The sequence below is a fragment of the Delphinus delphis genome, chromosome X (genome assembly GCF_949987515.2).
Source record: "Delphinus delphis chromosome X, mDelDel1.2, whole genome shotgun sequence".
In the NCBI taxonomy this organism is placed as follows: Eukaryota; Metazoa; Chordata; class Mammalia; order Artiodactyla; family Delphinidae; genus Delphinus; species Delphinus delphis.
In genome coordinates this window covers 126047499-126066772 of record NC_082704.1, presented here as the reverse complement: position 1 = coordinate 126066772, position 19274 = coordinate 126047499, and the positions used below count along the sequence as shown (strand labels likewise).

Here is a 19274-nt window from a genome sequence, read left to right as displayed (position 1 = left end):
TCTCTCTGCCTTCAAAAACTTGATCTTTACCTCTCCACACCAAGGTGCACAGACGCCAAACAGTGATGAAATGAAAAGAAAGCCAATTGCCGGACTGGAGGTGGGGGAGAGACAGCGTCTCTGCGTGCGCCCGCCGCCGAGCCGGGAGCTGTAATTGCTGCAGACAGGGAGCGTTGGGGGTTGGGCGGACGTAGCCGTGTATAAATAGTGAGATCGCAAATTGAAAGGCATAAATAACAGCAGGAGAGGTCCACCCTCACACGGACAGTCGTGTCCGCGCGGGAGGCGTGCGGACCACAGCCCGGCTCCCAGCCAGCCCCGCCGAACCCCGCGGACCCCCGCAGTCCCCGGCCACCATGGAGGAGCTCACGGCTTTTGTATCCAAATCTTTTGACCAGAAGAGCAAAGAGAGCAGCGGCGGCGGCGGCGGCGGAGGCAAGAAGGATTCGATCACTTACAGGGAAGTTTTGGAGAGCGGACTAGCGCGCTCCCGGGAGCTGGGGGTCTCGGAATCCAGCCTCCAGGACATAACGGAGGGCAGCGGCCACTGTCCGGTGCATCTCTTTAAGGACCACGTGGACAACGACAAGGACAAACTGAAAGAGTTCGGTTCGGGGAGGGCTGCCGAAGGTAAGCTCTCCGGACGCCGGCTCCGGGCCCCTCCCGGGGACGGCGTCTCCTCGCCGCCCAGCCTGGCCGCCTGCCCCTCGCTCCGCGCGCGCAGAGGCCCCGGGGGCCGCGGTTCGCTCTCCGCTCGACCCCAAACGCTGAATGTACAGCCACGGCTCGGACGCAAAGGCCCCGGCAATCCATCGCCAGTCTTTTTCGTAAGAAGGAAACCAAACGGGGGAGGGGAGGATTCGGCTGGAGAAGCGAGGAAGCAGGGAAGGAGAGAGGCAGAGGCGCCGAGGATGGGCAGCGGCCGGGGCCGCGCGCTGCCGGAGGATGGCTTCCCTGGGCGTTGGCAGTGGGCTCCTCAGGGGGAACTTTCCCGCGTTGGGGGGGAATCGGGTGCATGGGCTTGTAAACCCAGGTCGGCTGGAGGGCTACCGGCCGCTTGCCTGTCTGCCTGCCGGTCTGTCTCACGTCCGCCTCCACGCCCGCAGAGAGATCCACACGCCTCTCTCCAAGCGCCTTCCCGAGCTCGAAATGGGCCGCGTTGAGGGCTGCGCTGGCCGGCAGTCGGGGAGGCCACGCGCTCCGTCGCCTCTTCGCCCTCTTGCGCCCCTCCGCGTGGTTTCCTCTCAGGGAAAACTTTCCCCTTGAACCTTGGGGCTGGATCTCGGCTGACGCGGGCCTGTACATTAAAACCAGCCACGTGCCCGCCGGTGGTCAGGGTCTACAAGGGGCAGAAGGGCCCGGGGAGGCTCGTGGCCCCGCGCACGCGGCCGCCCTACCCCAGACTGTCAGGGCGCAGCTGGCCCTGCTGCAGGCCGGCTGCGTCCTGGGCCTCCTTCCCGCTGCTTTCCCCCGAAATCTCCGCGGCGTTTTGCGCTGTAGTTGAACGCGGGGGGTGGGAAAAAACATGTTTACAAGGGTTCTCCCAGCTGGACAGCGGTGGTCCCAACCCGGGGGAATCTCCGTACAAACAGGGCAACCAGCAGCTGTAAATCAGAGGAATAAAATTGGCTCTATTTCTCAGGGGGCAGCATTTGAAAGTATATGAAGGTCTATTTCTCACTACAAAGAGAGGAAACACAGAAGCTTGCCATGTGGCTCCTGGGTCCTGTTTCATTCTCTGTCCGTGTTGAGAGAGGTCACGGCCGGAGAGTGGGGACCCCATGTCTCCTACTCTTGTGGCCCTTGCACTTTGGTGGCAGAGTCCAGGTGTGCTGGCCTTGGAGCCCAGTGGATGACCCAGACAGCTTTCGGAGACCTTGACCTTGTGGAAGCAGAAAGCTGGCAGAGGCTTAGGAGTAAGCCCCTGGCTTCTGAGAGCCCAGGCAGCCTGAGCCTGGCCTGCCGTATCTCGGGGCTCACCCCTTGGCGAGGCGTCACGCACCCGGCTTTATGGTTCCTACAAAGAGAGTTTGCTCTGATGGAGACACGGCTGTCTGTCGGCTGTGCACTTGTCAGAGCTGACATTTAATTTACAGCACCCGGCGGGCGGCTGACCTCCCGGGCTCCTGACGGATTCCCCCATCCGCCTTAGAGGCTGAGTCCCCTCTTCTGTCTGCTTCCTCTCACCCTGGACAGCCAAGGCAGGGGGACCCTGCAAAAAGGCCCGTGTAAGGAGAGCAGAGTACAATCGAGGCCTTTTTCGAAGGAGAGAGGAAAATAAGACAGGGCTAGCAGTACAGGCAGCAGGAAGGGGTTAGGAAAACCCCAGATGCACCTTCTCCCTTCTGCCTGGGTGTGCAGACCCCTGGCAGGGCTGAGCCCCAGGCCGAATTTGCAGAACGGGAGCAAAATGGAGAGGAGGGAGCTGCTTGGGCTTGGGAGAATCCCAGAGGTCTTGGGCGCCTGAGCAGCGGACCCCGCTGAGCCAGGCACGGCAGCCTGTGGGTTCTGCACAGCCTGCTGCGGGTTCTGGAGGACTTTGAAGGCCAGCGCGTCATCTGGGGTCAATCCCTGGGGTTCCGACGTTAAGAGACCTGAAGGAGGAAGCGGCGTTGGGGCCGCCTCCGGGAAAGGATTTCCCGTTGGGGAGAAATAAGGTGTTCTTGGAAATGCATCCCTTTCAGGAGGTGAGGGAGGCTTTAAGCCCCGAGGTGGGATTGAGTGTCCAGGGCTCAGAAGCCGTGAGGAGAGGCTTTCGGACAGACTCAGGACTTGGGTTCTGGTGTCCAGCTCAGGGACCCCGGTGGGGGTGGGGGGGCGTGTGTGGGAACTGGGTGCCCGGATTTTTCCCTGGCCCCGCAGAGGATCTGGGTGTTCACCCTTTGCAAGTTTCTGGGCTTACTGCTAAGAGGCTTCTCAGAACGGGTGTAACCCCAGACTCCTTGGGTAGAGCATTCTGAAAGCCGCCCTCTTCTCCTTGACACAGAGGGGACATCTAATGAGGGCATGGGGGTCCTCTTTGCCTGCACCCAGCAGGTCCTATGATCGGAGAAAAAGCACAAGAAAACGCAAGGGGAGCTGAAATGCAGCTTCCACCAACTGTGCGACCGGGGGCCAACTTTTATTTTAAATCCCTGAGCTTGGTGAGGGGCTGCATTTCCTAGCGGTGGGAAGGAGAGGTGTCTGGGTTAGAATCTCCTAAATCCTGAGCTGTCTGCCTGATACCCTGCCCGCTCCCCCAGCAAATATAGCTGCTCTCATAATGTTTGGACCTAAGAAAGTGTCACTCTTGGCGTCCTGATGGGGAGTGAGAATGTGTGTCCAAGAGACCGAGGGACAAAAGCGGAAGTCAAGGGACCACGCTCTCGGGTGCAACCCAAGCACCTCAGGGTGCCCGCCTTAAGATACGGCTGCGCTTCTTGGTCAGAAGGAGGTGAGCTCGGGCGAGCGCCCGCCTCCACGGCGTCCTGAGGGAGGCTCTGGCCCGGCTGGCGGCTGGCACGGCCCCTGTCCTGCTGCGCTGCAGGCGGGAGCGGCGGCTCTCGGGGGGCCTGGACCCCAGCCTGGCCTGGGCTCTCCCTGCGCTCTTTGCGGGCGCCCCGCCCGGGACCCGACACTTGGGCGATTCTGCCTAAGCTTCTTTGACTTAATATTTAACACTCCACTCCCATTCAGAAAAAAAGAAAAGGAAGGGAGAGAAGGTTAGGCTATGTCCATATGTCAACAGAGGCGAAGAGGATAATTGAGGAAACTATTCAGAGATTAGGCCAAGAAACACCGCGGCGCCGGGGCTCGAGTTATTACAAAACAGCGCGTCCTGCCCTGGAGTTTGCTTTATCGACTTGACGCCGCTTTGCGTCAGGGCGCGTTTGCCACCGAGGTCCCTGCACCGCGAGCACACACAGGCTTTCAGCACGTCGCGCCCAAGCGTCCCCGCGCGGGGCCTCTCCCTGGCGCGCAGGATCCGCAGGCCGGGCCGTGGCGGGGGGCGGGGGGTTGGCTGGGCGGGAGCCGGCGGAGGGGCTCGTGGCGGCCCGGGCCGGGGACGCGGGGCCGGGGGGTGGGCTCAGCGCTGTGCCCTCGGCCCGCCCGTAGGTATTTACGATTGCAAGGAGAAGCGCGAGGACGTGAAGTCGGAGGACGAGGACGGGCAGACGAAGCTGAAGCAGCGGCGCAGCCGCACCAACTTCACGCTGGAGCAGCTCAACGAGCTGGAGCGACTCTTCGACGAGACTCACTACCCCGACGCCTTCATGCGGGAGGAGCTCAGCCAGCGCCTGGGGCTCTCCGAGGCGCGCGTGCAGGTGAGAGCGAGGGCCCGGCCCCGACGCCCGCTCTTCGGGCGGCCGGAACGCGCCACCTCGGCCGGGGCGCCGGGCCCTTCCAGGAGCGCGGGGACCCCGTGTGGGGGGGGCTGGAGCCGGGCTTTGGGAGGCGCCCCGGGGCCTCGCGGGTCAGGTCTCCTGCGCCCTGCCTGGCTGGCTCGCCCTGCACCTCCAGCTCATCAGGAATGTTGTTCTCTTCCCACTGGTTCGCCTCTCCTCCCCCCGCCCGCCCCCCCCCCCCCCCCCGCTCCGCCGTCGCCGCCAAAGTCTTACCCGCTCCTCTGCAGCCCGCTCGCTCCACTGCAGGGAACAGAGAGATGGGAAGAAGAGGCGGGTGGACGTCTTGAGGATTGCGGGTCCTGCCCGCGCGGTGTCGAATTAGCCCGGGCGCGGGGCAGGGGGGGCGCGGGGGCGGGGACCGGACGCATGAAGTCGTGATGCCTCATCTGGCGAGCCGCCGTCTAAGGGGGCCCTGTGTGTTCGCCGCACGTGCGCGCGGGGGGGGGGTGGCGGGGGGAGACGCTCCCGGTTCGTTTTTCTCGGGCTTTGTAAACGTTTGCGTGAAATGCATTCATTTATTTATTGGGGGGTGGAGAGCAAAGATTCTCTTCCAAATCGCCTCGTCCGGGTACCGCAGACTCGCCCCCCCCCCCCGCGCCCCCCGTCCCCGCCACCGGAAGGGCTTTCCATCGGCTTTGACGGTTCTGGGCAGGACAGCAGCGCTGGGGAGAGAAGGAAAAGGGGTCAGGGTCCCTGGGCTCTGGGGACTGGTTATTTAAATAAATGGAATTAATATTGCCAACGAGGGGAGGGAACCATGTAAAGCCAGGGCTTTGAAAGAACGGGTTTCTTATTGGTATAGGGTCAGCATTACAAACACAACTTCACCCGGATTGTATTGAAGAAACGAAAACACAGAAAGCGTTTATAGAGTGTTTCACAAAAATCTTTAATTTGTAAAAAAAAAAAAAATGGGTGTTTGCACCCTCATGCCTTCCATCTTTCCCCGTCGGTGCGGTGAAAGGGGCTGCTTAAGGTGAAATGCAACAGTCCCCGAGTCTGTCCAGATTTCCGTGCAGCTGCAGGGGTTCCCAGGACCATTCTGCATTGCTGGGACCACGGGCAGAGTAGCTCTGGGGGCCCTCTCCCCAGACGAATCTTTCCGGGCATCTGTGGCCTCAGCAAGTGCGGGGGGAGGGCGGGGGAGACTGGCCACCTTTCTCTGGAAAGATGGATGGGGCTGCACCATATAAATTAATGAAAAGATTAAACTTTTGCTGAAGGGGACATCAACTTTTATGTCATTTCACAGCCTTTCTGCCTGAGATCTGTAATATCTCCCAGGCCTTGATGTACTGTTTCTATAAAAATAAATTACTTGTAATTTAATTCCACACTATTTCTTTCAGTAGTCTATTACTGAATAGCGCCTTAGCAGGAGAGAACGAGTTGGGAGAAAATTGGTTCTTGGGTGGCTGCAGATCTTGAGAAAAGCCCTAAAATAAAGGGGGGGGGGGAGGGTGGTAGTAGAAAACGAAAGCCTATTGATCCAAAGGTGAATTAAAATTTAACGATTGTAAATAATAATAAAAATAAACATGGGAAGAGAAAAAAGAAATAATTTCATTTTGGCCACAGGGAAAAGAATCGTATAATAAAGAGAAGGCAGAAAGTGCTCATAAAAACCAATTAGTTAAAACACGTACCCCGCTGTGCAGAAGTGGGGGTTGCTGGGGAGACACCAAAAGGAAGAGACGAAAATGCACGATATTTTAATCCTGTCTGTGACCTGTTTGGTAATCCTTTTCGGTACAGCCTGTCCTGTGTTGTTAGAGGATAGAGTTTCAATTTAGAGTGGAAATTTGCTGTAAATAAATTGAGGGTCCTTTGGAAGTTGGTGCTTATTAACCTTTTATTTTTAGTGTTGTACTGGAAACTCACATCACCCAGCTGTCAGGGTTATAATCGAAAGTTATGAGACCACAGTGAGGAGTGGTGGTAATTTAATTACAACAAATATCTTTGGGTTTATGGCGCAGAGCTAAATTAAATGTCATTATTCACTGTCTGTAATGGAAATCAAAAGGAAATCAGATTACAGCATTTGTGAGAGAAATCAGTGACTGGTTCTTAATGAAGAAATAACTGTCTAAACCACTGTACTGCGCTTTACTTAGCATATTCAGGACTAATTGGAATTGATCGTGAATCACCCCAAGACTGATTTATTATCGCCAAACGCGCAGCTAATTCATCACTTTTATTCTCCATAATCTTTTTTTTTTCTTTCCCCCGCTGATGGGAAAGTGAGCTTGCTTTCTAGATTTAAATAGGATTCTGTTTTTGCAAAATGCCCTTCCAGGGGGATCGGGGTTTGCGCGTCTGGCTCCGCTCTCCTGAGGACGGGTATGGGACCCCAAGGAGAAAGAGGCACCGAGGAAGGGTCCGAAAGGGAAAGGAGTCTCGTCCCAGCCGGATGGGGTGGGGGGGAGAGTTGCGGCGGGACGTGGGAGCAGGAAAGTGAGTGCAGGCTTTGGAAATGGAGTAAAGACGTGTGAATCTCAGCATTTCTGTTTTGGAAATACTTTCCGGGGAACAACACCAAAGTTTGCCAGCTTCCCTAGAGCCTGGCTGGGTGAGGTTTCCAACGTCGTGGAAAGCCAATTCCAACAGGCGGGCCCATGGCTCAGCCTTGGATAGAAAACTGCCCTGAAGAGGCTGAGATGGAAAAGTTCAGCTTTTCCTCGACTCCCGGGTGCTTGCAACCTCCGCGGGAGCTGAGGTTTCCGGGCAGCGTGGGAGCAGGGAGTGTCCCCAGGCCCTGGGGTTGGAACAACGCAGGGTCCCTGAGCTACCAGGCGTAGTGTAGTGTGGCCGAGGGGAAGGCTTTCTTTGTGCTAATTATCCTGCACCGTCAGTGACCGCCATTGTGGCAATAGGGTGAGTGAGTGTGAAGGGAAAGTTTTGGAGAAAGCCAGGTAGGAAAAATTAAGTGCCTAAGAACACAGAGGGAGGGGACTCCAGATTCCATGAGTGACAGACCAAGGGCCAGGACCAGGGCTGTTTGGAGGAGGGGGGAGGATGAGAATGGGGAGCGCGGGAGGGCGTATTTCGGGGATGCCAGGCCTTGAAGCTAGCCAGGCCGGGCGGGTGCCAACACCTTTCGCTCGCTGCCTCACCTCTGGATAGGGCGCCGCAAGAATCAGATGTCCTTAGAGATGCCGAGTGCCTGCAGTGCAGAGCCTGCACTTTTGGGGTGCATCCGGTTTTTAGAGATCAAGGACGTTCATGACTCTGTAATATTAACTGGGATCCCCCAGGCTTCCAAGGAGGGCATGGAGGTCGTGCAAGTTTCTGGACTCAGGGTGTCTGAGCGTGATTGGGGAGGGGGCTGGATTTGGAGATGTGTATCCACCTGTGCGCCCCCCCACATTCCTGGTGGGTGGGTGGGAGCTAAGGTGGAACGTCGGGGTGGAAGGTCAGGTTGGACCGGTGCGTGGCAGGGTGGAGGGGGGAATGTCCACACAGAACGATGGAAAGTTCTCCACGCCATCCGAGGACCCACTTCCTCACTTTCAATGTTTGGATGCTGAAACTCTGGTCTCACTTAGGTGAGGACTGTTCCCAGCTCCAGGTAGCCAGTTACGCGGTGCTGGGGTGGGAGGGGGCGGGGACGAAGGTCGGAGGGGCGGCAGGCAGCCTTCTGGGGACAGGAACCCCAAGCGCCTTGCGCGCCGTCCGGCGTGTCGGGAAAGAAAGCCTCGCTGACGCTCGCCAAGGCCTGGCCGGCTCACGGGGGTGCACGTCTGTCCGCTCATTCCCAGGTTTGGTTCCAGAACCGGAGAGCCAAGTGCCGCAAGCAAGAGAACCAGATGCATAAAGGTGGGTGCGAGGGGCCGGGCGTGGAGGCAGGGGCGGTGGGAAGACCCGCCAGGCGCTGGGAGCAGCGGGCGGGGTTCACGCCTCCTGTATTTCCTCGCAGGCGTTATTCTGGGTACCGCCAGTCACCTGGACGCCTGCAGGGTGGCACCCTACGTGAACATGGGCGCCCTGAGGATGCCTTTCCAACAGGTAGCTCGTTTTGTTGTTGTTGTTGTTGTTTTTCTTCCTTCCTTTCGAACAGAACAGTCCCGGCGCCGCCCCGGCGCCTCCCACCCCCGCTGAAGCAAAGAGGCCGCTTTCACAAGGGGGACATTTATAAACCCATTGGCACGTATTAACACCACGCTGAAAATCTCCAAGAGTTACCTTTGGGAGGGCTAGGACAGAAACCCCAGCACAGTTTCACAAAACTCGGAGGGAAAATATCCCCACCCACCCGGAACAACCCACTCGCTCACCGCCTGGCGGGAGGGAGGGGTTTACCACCGCTAAGGCCTGAGGACCCGTGTCAACACCCAACCCCCGGCTTTAGCTTGCCCAGGGCCTCGCTGGGGGTGTCAGTGCCCCTCCTGGACCTGGGCCTCCATGCCCCCTCCCCTCCCCCGCGCACCTCACAGTGGGGGGCGTCCCGCCCAGCTCCTAGCAGAGCAGGGAGGGTCCAGGGCGCTGGGTGCGCTGCGCGGAGGAGGGGGCGGCCAGGGGGTCGGAAGACCGCCTCGTGGAGACGGGGTGCCCCGAAGTCCTCGCCCCTGCTCTGGACCAGCGTCGGGTGGGAGGAGGGAGCCGCGGCGCTAGAGCGCAACGCCCACTCGCCTGCAGGGCTGGGCTGTGGACCCCAGCATGGGGGGTAGGCGTGCCCGCGCTGGTGGGTTGGCTGTGCCCTGGCCAGAGCGAAGGCGTGGCCTCCTCTTTCAGCACTTTTGCTCCTAGGGGCAGAGGCCTGGGTTTGTAGCTGGACCCGGGTTTGCTGAGGGGCACGAGGTCCAGTGGGCCTGGCCCGGCCCGGAGGGTCGGCTACGGATGACAACATGGAGATGGGGTGAGGGTGGGGTGTTGGCCACGCGCCCTCAAAGTCACGGCGCCCAAGGCTGGGAGGGCGTCCAGGGCTGCCGTGCGCAGGGCAGAGGTCCGAGCCCTGTTCCCTTGGACCCGCACCTCCGCGGCTGGGCCCATCTTCCACCCCTCAGCACCCCTTCCCCAGGGCGGGGTGGCCCCTCAGCATCACAGGAACAGCTGCCCCGACGACGTGGGGTCAGCCATTGGGTCCTGGTGAAATTAGGCGTTTGGAGCCTGCAGAGTTGGCTGTGCTTCTGGAAGATTCGGGGACTCCGGGTCCCTGGGAAGGCGGCGGGGGGGGGAAGCCAGAGCCGAAGGCCGGACCCTGAGTCGGGGATGCGTCAAAGAATCAGCCGGGGGTCTGGAGAGGAGGAGGTACCAGCTGTAGACGCTCGGATGCTACAGCATCGGGGATCTGTGCCGACTCCCCGGCTCTGGTCCTGTCCAAAGCGGCCAGTGACCCGGTCGTGGCACCCTGGGAGAGGAGACGCCCTCGGGGGGGGGGGTCCTCGAGGGGGGAAAGCCCCCTAGAAGTCGCGTCCTCACCGTGCGGGTTCTGCCTTCGCAGGTCCAGGCACAGCTGCAGCTGGAAGGTGTGGCGCACGCCCACCCGCACCTGCACCCCCACCTGGCGGCGCACGCGCCCTACCTGATGTTCCCGCCGCCGCCCTTCGGGCTGCCCATCGCATCCCTGGCCGACTCGGCCTCGGCCGCCGCCGTCGTGGCCGCCGCCGCCAAGAGCAACAGCAAAAACTCCAGTATCGCCGACCTGCGGCTGAAGGCGCGCAAGCACGCCGAGGCCTTGGGGCTCTGACCCGCCGCCAGGCCCCGCGCCTGCCCCGGACCCACGCCCGCCCTGGCCCCGCCACCCTGTCCGCGCTGCGTCCTGCACTCGACCCCTCCGCGCCCCCCGACGGCCGCGCGGACACCCCGGAGCGAGGGCGCAGCGCCTTCCCCGCCTGGGGCAGCCCCGGGGCCCCTGGCAGGCCTCGGGAGGGGGCATCCCAGGACCGCAAGACCCCGCCAAAGCCTCGCAGAGACTGTGCGGAAGAGAGAGGAGGTGACCGTCAGACCACCCAGGTCAGCCCTCGACCACGCCGTCTGTGCGTCCTGGGACCCCGGGGCCACGTGGAGCCCCGTGGCGCTGCGTTCTTCTCTGCTGCCGGAGTTCCCACCCTGTGCATGCGGCCTCCTACACGCCTTTCCAAGATCTGAAGAGTCTGTTACACAGAAAGATCTGGGGCTGGTCTCCGCTGAAGTTGCCAGTGCTTGGATGCCAACAATTTTATTCACTGCCGTGAACTCAATTTCATCCGAGGAGCTGCAGGACCCGTGTGGATTTCAATATGGACTTTTGCATCTGAGGCAGGGGCCCGTGCTCTGTGAGCGCGCCCGCCCCCCTCCCCTCCGCCTGAAAGGTAGCAATAACGAAACTCGCGGAGGTGGTGGTGGTCGTGGGGACCTCAGTGTTTCACGTTGTGACCTTGCTGACTCCCCATCTTCATGCACACGTTTGGCCCCAGAGCACCAGGTTCAGGACTCCTTGTGCCGTAGGACAGGCAGCTTTAGAGCTTTTCCCGTTTTCGATTCCCGAATGGACATTTGTGGCTGTTTCCCAGAATTCAGATGCAAAGGACTTGCACTGGGGACACAGGGCACGTGGTTTGAAGGTATAATACTGATGCAGCATCCACGCTAGTGACATGCAATTAAGTGCAGTAAAGTGCAATATTGTAAATATTATAGATTTAAAAAACTTAGCTGTGCACTCTTGACCCGTCAGCTTCGGACTTCGAAGGGCATTACCTCCCCCTGCATGCTGCGGGGCCAGTGCCAAAATGACCGGGGTGGGGAGTGCTTTGGATTCACGGAAGTGAAGTGTGTGGCTTGGGATGGAGCAGGACGTGGGGAGGGGTGCCAGGCTGGGAGGGTGGGGCTGAGCTGTTTCTGGGGAAAGAAGAGCCTGGGATACCTCCTCCAGGCAGTGAGTTTTAAGGTAATGTTTTCTGAGGGTAGCCAGTTCTAGCTTTTCTTTCATCTTTTTTTTTTTCCTGTGCATTGGTCCCCTCTCCTCCCCCATCGTGTAAACACCAAATAGCGACTTGTCTGAGCAGCTGGCACAGAATGGGCAAAGTCTCTTGACATGATATAACCAAAGCGTTCAGGGTCCCAAATCGTGCACCTGAGTTTAAGGCAATGTGCTTTGCATGTGCTGTGTGAGATTTGGGGGGCAGTGCACCCTTGCTGGGCTTGTCTACCTCGAAAATGAGCATCTCTGGGTTTTTGTGTTTTTTTGGTGTTTTTTTTTTTGCCTTAGTGAACCCAGGCGTGCCCAGATGGAAGTGGCCATCTAGTTCTCCGAAGTCCAACGGTTCACTCTATTTCCAAAACAGCTTTTCCTCTTTCCAGATTCGGTATTGCTGACTGTTTTCCCTTACCCCTGATTTGGGTACATATCTCTAAGAAGAAAAAAAATATTTTCCTTCCGTGTAAGGGAATACATTCTACCTTTGCACTGACCTGAAATGTAGATTCATTTTATCATCTGAAACTCTTTGAATCAAAAGGCCCCTTCAACATTTTTTTTTCTAATTTTGAAATTTTTGCAAAGCTCTGAAATGATGGAGAGAGAGATAAGAAAAACACAGTCAGTATTTTAAATTCATTTGCGACTCCGCCCCCTCCCCCCCACGCCCCCCCACCCCGGCATGAATGGCATTATGGAATTTGCCTCATATGTGCAGTTCTGCTTCTAAACAGCTGTGAATTTTAAAAGGTCCCCTATATAAGCTGAAACTTTGCTTTAAACTTTAAAAAAAATGCATTTCAGATCCACTTCAAATGAGCCGCTTTCATCCTGAAATTTAATGCTGGGCAGACGTTGGAGGTGAGAGGTATACATCCCTATTTTATTTTTAAGGTTTACTTTCCATTTTATCTAAACATAGCCCTCTGTCACCAACCCCTCCGCAAGAGCAGACTCTCTCCACGTGAGCCAAAAGGCATGAGATCTGCTCCTGGGAGAAGCTGAAGTTTGAAAGTAGAGCTGCCCGACGGCAGCCAGCGCTGGGAGGCCGGTTGGTGTTCATCCTGTCCCTGTTTCTGTTTGGCTTGATTCAGAAGGTGAGCCAGGTGGATGAGCCCCCCAGAACAGAACAGACTCTGAGCTGTGTGAGGCTCAGTGCTGGCAGAGCAGCTGGCGTGGCTTCTGTCCCTGGAACAAAGTCCAGAGGACGCGCTGCAGGGTGTCCAGGGTGGAGGCCATCTCTCGGCATCCTTTCTCCCGGAAATTTCAGGACAGAAGCGAGCTGTCAGCCCCAGTTGTGGTCAGTCCTTCCCAGCCCAGATCCGTATCTGCTTTCTCTCTGTTCGGCTGCCGGGAGGGTGTGGGTTGGAGAGCGTGCTGTGTGTGGGTCCTGGTCTCCCGGGGAGGGCATCTGGATCTCACTCTTTCCCAGCGGCCACAAGGCATTAAATTTATGGGCTGGACGCATTTTGGCTGTTTTTGGTGCTTTCTGCGTAAGACAAGACCCCCTTTCAGAGCCGTTCGCGGCACTTCCAAATAGCACGTTTTCGAGGGTGCAGACCAAGTGGGGAGTATCACCTGGAAAGCAAACTGGACGGGTCTCGTCAGAGGGCCACTGGATGCGGGGTTTTCGGTTGTGAAACCCACGTGAGAGGCTGGCTGAGCTGCAGGCTGTGTCTTGCCCACTCGACGTGGGGCTGTGTTCTCCAAGATGGGCTCGGCCACGGAACGGGTTTCCTTTTCTGAGACCTTGGCCAGAGAGGACTTTTAGGGTAGGAGCCACCGGGTTTAGCAAAAACGGTGATCTTCCTCAGCTTGGTTGTTGCTGTTCTATCTCATTCTTTACAAATTCACCCTTTTCTTCCTTCTGTCATCAGCCTGGGAAGCTTTGCAAGTTCATCTCACAGGGGAAGATATTGCATTGATTGGGTCTGAGCATCGGATGTAGTTTCAGTGATGAAGCATCTGGCTCTCGTGCACTTAGAGAAGCTCTGCAGCTTAGCATCGCTAAGACCTAGAAGGAGACGCCTTCCAGAGGGAACAGGGGTGTCATTGTTTGGTCGGTTTTGATAGGGTGGCTTTCTTCACGGAGGCAAAGTGTGGGCCGGCTGAGGTTCCTGCGTAAAGTAGCTGCAGACAAAATGAACCACACTCACGTGTTTTCAAACTTGCTAAGTTGGTCATGCAGGGTGGTTGGCGTCCCCAGCCTGGGAAGCCGGTCCTCAGAGCCTCACATGTCCCCGGGGTGTAGGGACACCCCCCCGGCCCATCTTGCTCCTATCCGAGCTGGGTACCCCAGCTGCCCCCTCTGCCTGCAGGCACTCGTGTCCTTGGCTACGAGGTCTGTACGGTGTGGGGACATCTGGACGTTGCAGCGGGAAGCGGCTGTGTCTGAGCTCATGACCACCCCTCTCCTGCTGGTTACTACCCTAGCCCTCTGCTCCCACTGGTGGGTTTCACTTAAACCTTTTAACGTTTCCTCAAGTACAAGGGGGTCACCCCCAGCCCGCTCCTACACGGCGTTGTCACTGAGTCCTAGGATAGCCAATAAGCTGACTTCAATGACAAACATATTTGAGGCACTTTGCTCCTCTTCCGCCCCAAGTTTGGGAGGTTGGGATGGCAGAGGGCTTCTCCATGGACACGCTCGACATTTAAAAAGAAAAAAAAAACTGGTGCCTAATTTATTAAAAATTAGCTTAGGAATATGCGGATTTTTCAATACACGTGAACACGATGCAATTTATAAATGTTTTATTGAAATTTGATATTTAATGAGAAATCAGTTGAGGAATGTAGAATAATATCAAGTTTCAAAGCTATTAAATGCGCTATTTATTGAAAGGCGATGGTTTCACAAAGCCAGCCCCGTTGTACGTAGAGCTCCCATCCGAGAGTGGCAGGTTCTCTGCTTCCTGCGAGTGGCTGGATGTGGATGTGTTATTTATTTCTGTTCCTTTGGTTGAAAGTTCATAAATGTGTGCTATTTTAATTATGTTGAGTGTAACTTTGACGTTGCCTCGCCTTTATTTTTATGTGTTTTAATCCCGTTGTTTTCTTCTCCCCCGACTTTATAAGCAGGATACAGCACCTGTGTTTGGGTTATGCGTACAAGGTGTGTCTGGACCTACAGACCTTTTCAGGGATCGCTCAAAATGAAAAGAAATCACACAACCCTCTGCTATTGTGGGGAGGAAAAACACGCCGAAGGTTTTTTGGCCGTGCTCGCAGGCCCCCGACACAAAACGCCCTCAAGTTTAGTTCTAGTTACAAAGTGTATTTTGTCAAACCATATGGTATGAATGTACATCTTGTAAAACGGAGATATAAATAAACTTATAAATATTTGTATTCACGTGTTAAAGAAAATTCTCACCTCTCCCCAGAGGAGACAGATGGGGAAAAAAATCCCAAATCCCAAGTCCACGGTGGCTGGAAGTAGTTTTGTCTGCGGGGCGATGCCCGTGTGTGTGTGTGTGTGTGTGTGTGTGTGTGCGCGCGCGCGCGTTTCTGGTGGGCGTCTGGCATCCACTTCTGCTCCTATAACCCTCCCCTTGAGGAAGGGTACGTTCCCCCTGAAGGTGGGGAAAGAAAAGAGAAAAAAAAAATCTCCACTTCGAAGCAAGTCTGAATTTGGGGGTGGGCAGCAAGGGCATTTGTGAAAAGCCCACCTGCTTTGGTTTCCAGTTTAAAATTTTACCTTTTGTTTGATTTCTTTTGGAACCATGTGTGGGTTCTCCAAAGGGGTGTTGCAGTGATGGTGGAGACCTTTTGGGGAAAAAAAAAAAAAGAATAAATGGAAAAAAAAATCAACTTTTATAAACGAGACCTTTTTTGGCCTGTGCTTTTTATCTCCTTCAGGAAAGGAAAGTCAATGACCTGATGTCGCCATTCTCTGATGGCTTTCCAGCTTCGATAAAAACCACATATGGGAGGGGAAAAAGGCAGGCAGACTTGGCGGGGGGTGGGGGGGAAGCCACCTGAGGGCCAGGGAGGCTGTGTCTGCAGCTGGGGGGCCTCTTCGCTAGGGGGCATCCATCACTGCCCCGGTGTGCCGAGGGCAGGTGGATTCTCTCCTGTGGGTTCTGGTGACTCTGGTCCTAGAAACCTTGTCAGACAGGGAAGGAGTTTTGAGGACCTTTGCTGTTTGACGCTGAGCATCCAACTTGAGATTTCCTTTTCTTTTCTGACTCAGATGCCACAAAAGTGGTCTACGCCCAGAGCTCTCTTCCCCAAGCCTGTTTGTGTCCTGGATGTAGGATTCGGGGGGCCCGGGTCACTCAAAACAGGGATGTCCTCAAGGTCCGAGTGACCAGTGGGCAGCCCCAGGGTACAGCCTTGGGGGGGTTTCTGGTGGCCACCTCAGGCACTCAGTCCCGGGCCTCCAGAAAGCTCTGTCCTTTTGGGGCCAATGCAGCCCACACCGGTCATCCCCACAACACGTGATCGGCACGGTTATTGTTCAGTTCACACAGCCACGGACGCCCAGCTTTGCTCAGCAGATCCGCTCATGCTGTTTAACATCGTCTGAGATCTTTTCCCGTCTAAGCAGACACTCACTTTGTTGCCAAACGTAACTCATCTGTTTCCAATAAGAGCAGGTCTAGTAGACTCTGCCTTTAAGACGTTCTTAGAGTATTTTAACCTGAAATGTCAGTCGCCTGCCCAGAATTTCTTTCTGTTTCGTTTGTTTGTTTTTCCCATGCATTGTGCTGCGGACGATCCTTGGACTCAAACTCAGTTTCATTTCTCTTTTTAAATTATTTTAACTTGCACCCGCGGATGCAGCTTGGGGAAGCATGGGCCTGGGGGTTTTCGGAGAGCCGTTTCTCATGACCGGTTCTCAGATCCCTAAATTGAACATGAAAGCACGTTTACTTTGCCTCCTGCAGACGTGTGTTTTCTGTATCCAGGTTCCTGAGGCTTCTGCTGGGGCGTCTGCCTCTCAGAGTCAGTCACAGGAAGCATGGGGATAGACGGGAAAACCACGGACTGGCCGGCACACATGTCCCCCACACACACACGGATGGAGCCCGCCAAAGGGCTCATGGAGCCGTTGTTGGAAAAAAATAAAGTCGTTTTCAATTTCGCCAGCGTGTCTGTCTTCCCAGCGAGATGGAGCCCAGACAAGAGAAGGGGGTCATCTGCGTCCAATCCCACGGCCTTTCCCAGTTTTATGGGATTTGAAAAAAATGACTCGATTCCTTTTTGTTGAAACGTTGACATTCTTAGAATAAAGCGAAACATAGAGTGTTGCCAAATCTTACTCGTTTGCACATCAATATTACAGATTTGTTTTGTTTTGTTTTGTTTTGTTGCACTTGGTTGAAATGATAAGGCTTTCCTTCTTAGTACCTTTGTTTATGTTGTTTACCTAAAATCATGGAGAATTACCTTAAAATTCTAAAATGGTCTAGCTTCAGCTACTTCAGCATTTTGGGATAAGATGCACAGTTCTTTCAGCAGACACGGGGGAGGGAATACAGATGCCATCAGTGGTGTACAGTTCCCTCCGGGGCCGTCTTATTTCTTGGCATGTGTCCTTGGAGATGTGTGTTACCGTGTGCCCAAGAGACCCAAGGAAGCCGATTGAAGCCATCCTCCTAGGTTCTGCCTATAAAATGAGAAAGCCCACTGACTCAATCTATCGATATTTAAAGAGCCACAATGTGTTTGCCATATTTAATAAAAATGCACCAGCGCAGAAAGATGTGTTGAGAATGGGCTGGAGCGGGAAGAGGAATTGTGGATCAGACACAAGGAAGCAAGTCAAACAGAGGGCAGTAGAAGGATGCACTGATCGGACGCGATCAGACAGGGAATGTGTTTTCTCCCTGGCGGTACAAGTATGCTTCTGACTGATGTCAAGGCCAACCAGTCCTGGCAACGCTGGGGTCTCCAGACCCAGCACATGGTCTTACTTTTGTCCCATATTCTTAAGATCAGGAGGCCCCACAAGGAGCAGAATATGCTTTTATAGAGAGTGTGGTGAGCAGGTTGCCCCCCATCCTACCGGACCAGGAGGGACGTGTGTGACCTAGGAGCCAATATGCCTTCAGGAGGGACTGTAAGTTTTCCAAACTGGTCAATTAAAGGGTATGGTATGTTTTATCTTCACAATTATTTATGCAATACATATGATCTAGAGGCTCTGCACTGCAGTGCTACAATACAAAGATACCCCAAACAGGCTCTTTCTCCCAATGAATCCTCCCCAATTATAATGTAGTCATATGTACAATCCTTCCAAAGAGACAATATACTCACATGTGAAATCCTTCCAAAGGGACAATACACTCACATGTGAAATCCTTCCAAAGGGACAATATACTCACATGTGAAATCCTTCCAAAGAAACAATATACTTGTATGTGAAATCCTTCCAAAGAGGCAATATACTCATGTATGAAATCCTTCCAAAGAGGTAATTGACTCATATGTGAAATCCTTCCAAAGAGACAATATACTCACATGTGAAATCCTTCCAAAGGGACAATATACTCACATGTGAAATCCTTCCAAAGAAACAATATACTTGTATGTGAAATCCTTCCAAAGAGGCAATATACTCATGTATGAAATCCTTCCAAAGAGGTAATTGACTCATATGTGAAATCCTTCCAAAGAGACAATATACTCACATGTGAAATCCTTCCAAAGGGACAATATACTCACATGTGAAATCCTTCCAAAGAGACAATACACTCACATGTGAAATCCTTCCAAAGAGACAATGTACTCATATGTGTAATCCTTCCAAAGAGACCATATACTGATATATGAAATCCTTCCAAAGAGATAATACACAAGTAAGGCTTTAATGATTATTGGGGAAAAAAATAGAATATCAAGCGCACACACACACACGCACACACACACACACACACACACACACACACACAGAGTAGAAACATGTAGCCCATTCGAATTATGTTGTGTATTCAGGAAGTTCAGTGAAGTATGACCACAAGTTCTGGTGGATTTGTTTGACTCATAGAGTTGGCAGACAGTGATGACTTTGGAAAACCACGCATGCACCGACCACACCAGCTACTTGCAAAGTTTCTGCATACCCGGGGCTCCAGGTGACCAGGTATCAGAGCATAGCACTGAATGCTGAAGGTTGCGACTGAAGGATGAGATTTCCGTACACGACTAGAGCTATGAAGGTACCCAAGGTTGTAACGGGTTGGGCACACATGTGCTTCCTTCTCAATGCGTTTCAGAGAATGTTTGATGGTTTGGGTCATTTCCTAGGGAACTAGAAAGTGTGTAGTTTCTGCACCTTGACGGAAGGTGAAGGAAGAATTCCATAGAGGAGCACAAGAGAGAGAAACCAGTGTCTGGAGGAAACAAATCCTTCCTTCCCTCCCTCGCTCAGGTAAGTAGGGTGGCGTATGTGAGACGTCAGGCAACCACCGCCATGTCAGCCCATGTAGGACCACAGGGCATGTCCTTAATTTTCTCCAACTCACAATACCCTGTCGGGGAAGCTTTGTGGTGCTGCAAACAGGACATAGAAGTCATTGCTAACACTGACACATTGTAGACACCCAGGCTTCTCCAAGGTTCTTGACAAGCGTCCTCCAAGATGAAGTGGTACATAAGCAATCACTGGATGTTTAAGCTTACGTCTCAGGAAACCACTAGGAACAATACAATTTGACCGTGAGTTGAGACCTAGTACTGGCCAAGTTTGTACCAACAACGCCAACTGATGCATTTGTGCCCAGCAATTAGGCTCCTAATTCCTTCTTCTCTTCTGACAGAGATGCCGGCAAAACACAACCGAAATGAAGGTGAGGCTGGGCTCCACCACTGACTTGCATCAGAACCAGGCTTGCTTTTCACTGGGACGCTGTGCAGGTTTACCATGACCAAGGATCGCAAACCAGAATCTTAAAACCACAGACATTCATCCTCCCCCATCCTGGAGACTGGACGTCTGATGTCAAGGTGTCCCACAGTTGTGCTCCCTCCGGAGG

General features: G+C 54.6%; 1 protein-coding gene across 1 annotated transcript; it reads left to right on the top strand.

Annotated features, from left to right (window-relative positions):
• Nucleotides 1–356: 356 nt before the first annotated feature.
• On the top strand, nucleotides 357–10077 carry SHOX (SHOX homeobox). Its single transcript, XM_060002132.1, has 5 exons — nucleotides 357–630; nucleotides 4096–4304; nucleotides 8150–8207; nucleotides 8308–8396; nucleotides 9832–10077. Exons 1-5 carry the CDS (start codon nucleotides 357–359, stop codon nucleotides 10075–10077), a joined length of 876 nt encoding a protein of 291 aa, XP_059858115.1.
• The last annotated feature ends 9197 nt before the right edge of the window (nucleotides 10078–19274 follow it).

What these genes read in the sequence shown, in the direction of transcription:
- SHOX (XM_060002132.1), top strand. Translation starts at nt 357, where the DNA reads ATGGAGGAGCTCACGGCTTTTGTATCCAAATCTTTTGACCAGAAGAGC. An exon ending in TTCGGGGAGGGCTGCCGAAG is followed by an intron (nt 631 to 4,095) that starts GTAAGCTCTCCG and finishes GCCCGCCCGTAG; the next exon opens with GTATTTACGATTGCAAGGAG. An exon ending in TCTCCGAGGCGCGCGTGCAG is followed by an intron (nt 4,305 to 8,149) that starts GTGAGAGCGAGG and finishes GCTCATTCCCAG; the next exon opens with GTTTGGTTCCAGAACCGGAG.